The following is an 8,189-nucleotide window of genomic DNA, read 5'->3' as shown; positions in this document are numbered from 1 at the left end:
AACTGTATACTATCTTGCTTGACTGTGCAACTTAAAAATTCACCCAGTTTGCAAACTGATCCAGATGACTCTGTATCAGCAACCTGTCCTCTTCATTATTTACAACTCCGCTTTTTATGATGTTTGTATGTTAAACCCTGAGAATTCTTTGAAAAGCCAACAGCCTTTTTCGTGTATCTATACATTTATTGTCCTATATATATTTCAACTAAAAAAATTTCCTTGTCCTTCAATTTAACCTGATGGGTGAAGGGAAAATGGTCTCTATGATGGAATGTATGTAACATTTTTAACCTGTCTTTACTAATAGAGTCCAGGTGTTTGGGGGGAAAAAACACTCAAACTAATGAAAATATCTACAAATGTATGTTATAAAGAAAACTGGCTGGTTGATAAGGGATACTTGCTTTTGCAAAGGGGTTTTGTCATTGAGGAAAATAATGACCCTTTGAAAGATGTTTTTAACTCATTGAGAACTGTCGGTTGTCACAGCTCTTAGTAATAATGTCCGTGTTAGAGATTTCTTTTTACTCATCAGTCAGGTAAACCGAGAACCATAAAAGAAAGTCTATCAGTAATTAGGAAAACAAAACACATGGTGGAGTTAAGCTCAGGAAAGGATTTCCCCCCAAAAAAGGAGTTTAGTTGTCTGACACTTTATAAAAGCAAAGTTAGATTGGGTATGAACACTGTCAGCGTTCTATCAAGTACAGAGGAAGGGCCCAAACTACCTTTTCTTCATCATCAACAGGGGATGGTAAAGAGTCGATACTTTCTGTATTCTGCATAGTACTGTATTAATCTTTGATTAATAATCTTAGATTAAATAATGCCATTTGAGCCTGTTATTTGACAATCTTGAATCATTATTAAATTAAAATGTGCAACACCCCCCAATTTTTGCATCATCTGAAAACGTTATGTTTTCTTCCAGTTCATTGATAAAAATGTTCAACAGCATATGGACAAGAATTTAGCCCTAGGGGTTCCCATTAAAATCACACCTGTTTGATCATAATTTCCTGTTTACTGTGAGATTCTGAGACCTATCATTTAGCCAGTCTGTAATCCATTTAATGTATGCCATACTAAATTTGTCTCTTTCTAATTTTTTAATCAAATTGTTTTGCATTACCAGATCAAACGCCTTACAGAAGTCTAAGTATATTGCATGAATTCTATTTCTTTTATCGGCCAAAATTGTGCTACCTATCAATCTATTTTCCATAAACCCACATGATTTGGAATAAATTATTCTATCCCCATTTAATTATTTATTAATCAAGTCTTGTATCAGTCACTCCATGCCTGGAAATTATGTCAGACTGATAGACTTATAGTTACACGGGTCATCCCGTTTATCTTTTTTTAAGAATGTGCCCATCAATAGATTTCTTCCAATCTTCTTGAACTAACCCAGTGTCCCAAAAGTTAAGGAAAATCAATATTAGATATCCAGTGACCTCCTTAGCTAGCTTTAATAAGTTGCAACATACCACTATTTTCTTTCTTCTAATGTAGAATGACTACATACAATAATCCAAAAACAAAGAGAGAAAAAACAGGGTGCTCCCTGAGGCAGAGAGGCACAAGTCACCACACTGTATTTTGAGCTACCTCTCTTATACTTTCCTACTGAGCCCTCTCCCCCAGCCTGTGAGCATGACAAGAAAAGCACCTCCACATTCAAACACACTTAAAGTGATGCCTTGCTATTCCAATACAGTCCTCAATACTACAATGTAGACATAAAAATACACGGCACATTATCCCTCTTAGCCCCCATTATTTCATCTGTGAAATTGGGATGTTACCGCACAGCAGCCATGGAAAGTATTAATTAATAACTGGCAGGCATTGTTGGGCCCTTAGATGGAAGGTGCATATAGAAATAAAAACCATGGGGATTGCTGCATTTATTTCTATTATGGCATTTCCTCTTCCCCCTGCAGCGATGGAGAACCAGACGGAAGTGAGTGAGTTCATCCTCCTGGGTCTAACCAAGCTCCAGGAGCTGCGGTGCTTCCTCTTCACTCTCTTCCTCCTTCTTTACCTGACCAGTGTGCTGGGGAATGGGGCTATCATGGCCGTGGTGCTGGCTGAGCCCCGGCTCCACACCCCCATGTACTTCTTCTTGGGCAACCTCTCCTGCCTAGACATCTGCTGCTCCACGGTCACCATACCCAAGATGCTGGCTGGCTTCCTCTCGAAACATCAGATCATCTCCTTCACCGGCTGCCTGATCCAGCTCCATTTCTTCCACTTCCTTGGCAGCAGCGAGGCCGTGCTGTTGGCTGTCATGGCCTATGACCGCTATGTGGCCATCTGCAACCCACTGCATTACAAGCTGGTCATGAACCCACGGGTCTGCCTGCTCCTGGCAGGGGCCACCTGGTCCAGTGGTTTCCTGCACGCCCTGATGCACACGGTCATGACCTCCCGGCTGCATTTCTGTGGCCCCAATCATGTCCACCACTTCTTCTGTGACATCAAACCCCTGCTGAGCCTGGCCTGCAGCAGCACCCGCCTCAACCTGAGCCTCCTCAACATCGTCACTGGAGGCATCGTGATAGGCCCATTCATACTTATACTCCTCTCCTACCTCTACATCATCTCCTTCCTCCTCCTGAAGGTACAGAGCAGGAGAAAGGCCTTCTCCACCTGCACCTCCCACCTCACAGTGGTGATAATACAATATGTGCCCATTATCTTTAACTATGTATTGCCCTGGCATGGGGATTCCCAAGATAGGGACATGATAGCCACCCTCATGTACAGCATCGTCACCCCAGTTCTGAACCCCCTGATCTACACCCTGAGGAACCAGGAGGTGAAATCTGCCCTGAGGAAAGCGGTAGGAAGAAAACTATTCCCTGGAAGGACATGAAAAAATGAATGTTTTTCTCTGTCTGTGAGGGTGAGAACGAGAGTGGGTAATGGACAATACAATGTGCTTTCTCTCATCGAGTCTATTGTGCACTGGGAGCTGGCCATTAATTTGTAGGGAATCACTATGCATTGGGCACTGGGAAATAGGATATAGATAACCTTCCTAAATTGGAGAATGGATGTTAATAGTAAGAGAGAGTTCATAGACTTTAACGTCACAAGGGACCATTGTGATGATCTTGTCTGACTCCAGCACAATGCAGGCAACAAAACCTCACCTAATAGACACCTGTAATAGACCCCAACCTCTGGCGGAGTAACTGAAGTCCTCAAATCATGGTTTAAAGACTTCAAATTACAGAGTATTCACCCTTGACAGTAGTTGTGCACTTGTCAGCAGAAATTTGACCTTAGGGAATAAGAAGCCTGGGTGGAAATAAACAATATCCTGTAATTTGATGGGGAATCTTTTTGTATGACAAAAAGAAACAAACAAATCATTTGCCAGAATTTTCAGTAGAAAATCTTAATTGATCAGGAAAGAAATGAAAATTGCCAAAACTCAAAAGTGTACTGACTAGAACCAAGGATTTTTCTCTTTCAGGGGTGGTGGTTTCCTAGTGGATTTTTTTTTTTTTTTTGAGAAAACCAGACAATTAGCACAAAAATTTTAGTTTTGTCAAAAAAAAAAAAGTATGTTGAAAAATCGATTTTCCATCAGAAAAGTTTTGATGGAAAAATTCACTCCTCCCTTTTAAGAAGCCTTCTTCATTTGCATCTGTAGATGGAGTCTGAGATTTTCAAAGGTGTCTGGTGCAGTAACGCACTCAAATCCCATTGGTTGCTAATGAGAATTGGACACCCTTAAGTATATTTGAAAATTTCATCCTTTACATACAGTTGAATAACAAGTTCAGCCCCCAACAGACTGAAGAACTCAAGCCCTACAAAACATCAAGATCCCACAAAGATCTAACCTATATCAAGCCCCCATTGTTCCGCACCCATATTCCCTACAGTAGCACACACAAATAGTTGTTCCTTGCAATGTGCCATGAGGGACAACAGAAAAGGGCTATTTTGGATCTAAAAGGAAGAGAGATGGGTGGAGCTTCTTCTACAGTTGAGGCTCCTCACAGGGAAGGCTTTGGACTAGATTCACAAAGGCATGTAGGCATCTCCATCAAATTGGAGAAAGTCCACAAGAGAGAAACAAAAATAACTAAAAGTCTAGAAAACATGACCTATGTGGAAAGGTTGAAAAAGACTGGGTTTGTTTAGTCTGGAGAAGAGAAGACTGAAGGGGAAACATGATAACAGTTTTCAAGTATGTAAAAGGTTGTTATAAAGAGGTAAGTGATTAATTGTTCTCTGGAACCACTGAGGACAGGACAAGAAGTAACAGGCTTACATTTCAGCAAGAGAGATTTAGGTTAGACATTAAGAAAAAACTTCCTATCAGGGTGGTTAACCACTAGAACAAATTATGAAGGAAGGTTGTCAAATATTTGTCATTGGAGATTTTTAAGAACAGGTTAGACAAACACCTGACAGGGATGGTCTAGATAATGCTTAGTCCTGCCAAAGTGCTGGAGACTGGACTAGATGACCTATCGAGTTCCCTCCCAGTCCTACGATTCTATGATTCTATGAGTAAGGTCTAGGCACTCGGTATGGGGAAACCCAAGAGTCAGCTTGAGTGTCCAGTGATGACTTGGAATACCTGGAGAACAAGGGTGGTGCAATGCTGGAAGGTTACATGGAGACCTTGAACAGGATGCATGCCAGGAGCACAGCACTGGGGGCAGCATGGGCATCTTCCTTGCTGCCAGTAACATGGGGTGGTCGGGATCTGGATCCGGTGCTGTGGAAGGGGGAGGTACTGAACCAGAGGCACATGATGCCATGGTCAAGCAACCCAGTGCAGACAATATAGAAGGTGTCATTGGTGCCAGATGAGGGTCTTCATGCTGAAGCAAAGGCAAGAGCAATACCGGCAGGCAGAATAAGTCGCTAGCCACAGGATAAGCATCTGACATAGTATCAGTGTGGCCTGGTGACCTGCAATGATCAGGAAAGACTGTTATGTCAAAGAATTATCCAGACTCCACAGTCCCTGAGAGGAACCAAAGTCAATGGCTCAGGTGTCTCTTAATGAGTCAGTACCAGGAGCAGCAAGCCAAAGGGCATGCTTTGCCTTCGGTACCTGATGGATTCTCTATGGAAGAATCTGTGACCCAGGGATTTCTTCATGCCAGCTGGCACAGGGGAGAGGGGAGTGCACATGGGTTTACAGGGAAGACTGATGCTCACAGGCCTGCTTTTACTAATTGCAGCAAGAAGATGAGCCCAAGGATAAGGACACCAGACTATTCAAAGAACTAGCCCATTGCTGCTTGTTCAGTTCAGGATGGTGTGGTGAAATTAATTTTAAATGCATAGGATTTGTGGCCTGTGTATGGTCTGGTACCGAAAAAAATCTGTATATTTGAAAATAGTTAAATACTATTATGTGTTTGTTTGCATAGTACCTGTGTGTTGCTGTAATAAGAAGATTGTGTTTAGATTTATGAGGAGTCTTCAATAACCCTCAAATTGTCCTCTTATAAATATCTAGATTTTTTTTAGTCTGAGTCCCTTTGCTACACCGTGGTTTCTTTCTTCCAAACTGGAGCAATTCAGGGTACAGACATCCACGACTGTCCCAATTTGCATATTTATCTGATGTGGTATTATCCACAGGTGGGAGTTCCATGGTCAAAACAGACTTGACCTGCTAGCCATTCCTGCTCTAAAATGGAATTATCATGGGTACTTGTGTAATCCAGGTTAGGTGGGTCATACCAGCTCAGCCCTTCCTCACACAAACAAAACCAGAAAGAGACCTCGTCCCACCCAATAGCCTGGTGGTTAGGGCATTCTACTGGCAGCCAAGAGAAATGGGTTTCAGACTGTGACGGGTTGTCACCCTGGGGTGCAGTCTGGGAGCGGTTGGAATTGTGCCCCCTAACAATTTAGTTAGGTTGGCCTTTCTCACACTGCTCTTCTAGTGACTCAGCCAGCCTTTCCAGGCCCTGTTATCACCCATCATTACAGCAGGTGGTGCCACACTCACAACTGAGTTAACTGAATGCTTTATGGAACCCACTCATGGACAAACAGGGGGCTCCCAGCTAGCTTCCCAGCTCCCCAGCCTTGCACCCCTATTGAAGTATAAACCCAGAATTATACCATCTTGCACTGCACAGGGATCTGTACAGAGGCCAGTGGAGGGCAACAAAAATGATTAGGGGTATGGGGCACATGACTTATGAGGAGACGATGAGGGAACTAGACATATTTAGTTTGCAGAAGAGAAGAGTGCAGGAGGGGCGGATTTGATAGCAGACTTCAACTACCTCAAGAGGGGTTCCAAAGAGGAGGGAGCTAGGATGTTTATAGTGGTGGCAGATGACAGAAGAAGGAGCAATGGTCTCAAATTGCAGTGTGGGAGGTCTACGTTGGATATTAGGAAAAACTATTTCATTAGGAGGGTGGTGAAGCACTGGAATGGGTTACCTCAGTTTTTAAGGCCCAGCTAGACAAAGCCCTGGCTGGGATAATTTAGTCGGGAGTTGGTCCTGCTTTGAGCAGGGGGTTGGACTAATATACCACTGAGGTCTCTTCCAACCCTAATCTACTATGATAAACAAAACTGCAAACTAAGCCTTTTACAAACTAGACAGGATTTGAATCAGCATTATCTCACCCTGTCTGATGATACAAACGATCTTGTAGATTCTTGAGGCACAAGCTGCATCTGCCTTGCAGTTTGGGTTCCCCTCCCTTGTTCCAAGACCTTAGTCTTCCAGAACTTCTTTCAAGTGTTGAGTTGTGGGGGAGTGAGAAGAATCATGATGTCACTCCCCACCTTTTAAAGTACCTCCATATGGCGGGAACCCTTTGTTTCAATGTAAGTTCTCAGCCCAGTTAGTGGAAAAACACAGGTACCAAAATGGAGTTCAGTATCATGTGGTCTGGTCACATGGCCTTGCTGAGTCATAGCGCCCATTATTCATAGGCTGGCTGAAGAATTCCCAGGTGAGGATAAACCTTTTCCCTGATCCATTCTCTTTGCTGATGGGCCATTAGCACTGTCTAGCTCAGAGGTGGGCAAACTATGGCCCATGGGCCACATACAGCCTGTGGGACTGTGCTGCCCAGCCCTTGAGCTCTGAGCGGCATGGTAAGGGGGCCGGGGCTGGGGGGTTGGATAAGGGGCGGAGGTCCCAGGGGGCAGTCAGGGGGCAGGGAACAGGGGGTGTTTGGACTCAAGACTGTGAGATGCCTTGCCACTGCCTGCCCTTAGTGTGAAGCAATCTGTGTCTATGTCTGCTGTGGTTCCGCTCCTGGAAACCAACAGCCTCTGTCCTCCAGGTCTCCGCAGACCTCACCTTCTCAGTGTAGGCTACATCCCAACCTCTGAGGCCTTGAAATGCTCCCCGCAGTATCCAGCCCCTGCCACTGGATGCTCACAGTAATTACCAAGTCTGCTGCCACCAAAGAGACAGTGCACACACCAGCCTGTTTGATCTAGCTATGCAGTCACACTTTGCTTAATGTTACAGCACTGAGATCTACTTCCAAAGGTTGGAGTGATTCCGAGTAAGGGCCAGACTAGAGACTGTGTCTGGACTCTGCTTAGACCCAACTGATTTCAAAGCATCTACTTGGGGGACTCAGCCAGGGCTGTAATCTTCTTTTTTGGTTTTTACCGTTCAACCAACTCATCTATGCTGACCCCAGTTTCTTGAAGGAACACTTGACTTGTTTGTTCCTTCAGTAACTCTCCATTGGTGCATGGATCCAGTCCCAGAGGAGCCATCCACTAAATGGAAATTTGCTTCCCTGATGATGCCATGGGTACTCCATGGAATGTGGACATAATAAAAAGGTTTCTTGCCTGCTCAGTCATCAAAGGTTTTCAGAACAACCAGGGCTCCCTCCTCTCATATGCTTTGAGCTGACTGAAATTCCTGCAATTTCCCCACAACACACTTTGTCACCTGTCATTGTTGAAACAACTCATCTAGAAAGAGGACCGGTCTCACTCAGGTAAGTGCTGGAAGGAAATAGCAGGAAAGTGCCCCCTAGTTTTCTAAATCCACAAATACAAGTATGTTCCTAATGTTTGGAATTACTGATTTCTTTCTTTCTTTCTTTCTTTCTTTCTTTCTTTCTTTCTTTCTTTCTTTCTTTCTTTCTTTCTTTCCATCAAGTACATTATAAAAAGGAGAGGCTGAGTAAAAGCTTTTCTTCAT

The 8,189-nt window shown here is 43.7% G+C and overlaps 1 protein-coding gene across 1 annotated transcript; it reads left to right on the top strand.

Moving 5' to 3' along the window:
* Positions 1 to 1,954: 1,954 nt before the first annotated feature.
* LOC101949110 (olfactory receptor 12D1-like) lies at positions 1,955 to 2,887 on the top strand. Its single transcript, XM_005310411.3, has one exon. It carries the CDS (start codon positions 1,955 to 1,957, stop codon positions 2,885 to 2,887), a length of 933 nt encoding a protein of 310 aa, XP_005310468.3.
* The last annotated feature ends 5,302 nt before the right edge of the window (positions 2,888 to 8,189 follow it).

The sequence above is a fragment of the Chrysemys picta genome, chromosome 13, assembly GCF_011386835.1.
Source record: "Chrysemys picta bellii isolate R12L10 chromosome 13, ASM1138683v2, whole genome shotgun sequence".
Lineage (NCBI taxonomy): Eukaryota > Metazoa > Chordata > Testudines > Emydidae > Chrysemys > Chrysemys picta.
Note: the sequence above shows the minus strand (reverse complement) of the source record. Positions and strands in the feature narration are given on the sequence as shown.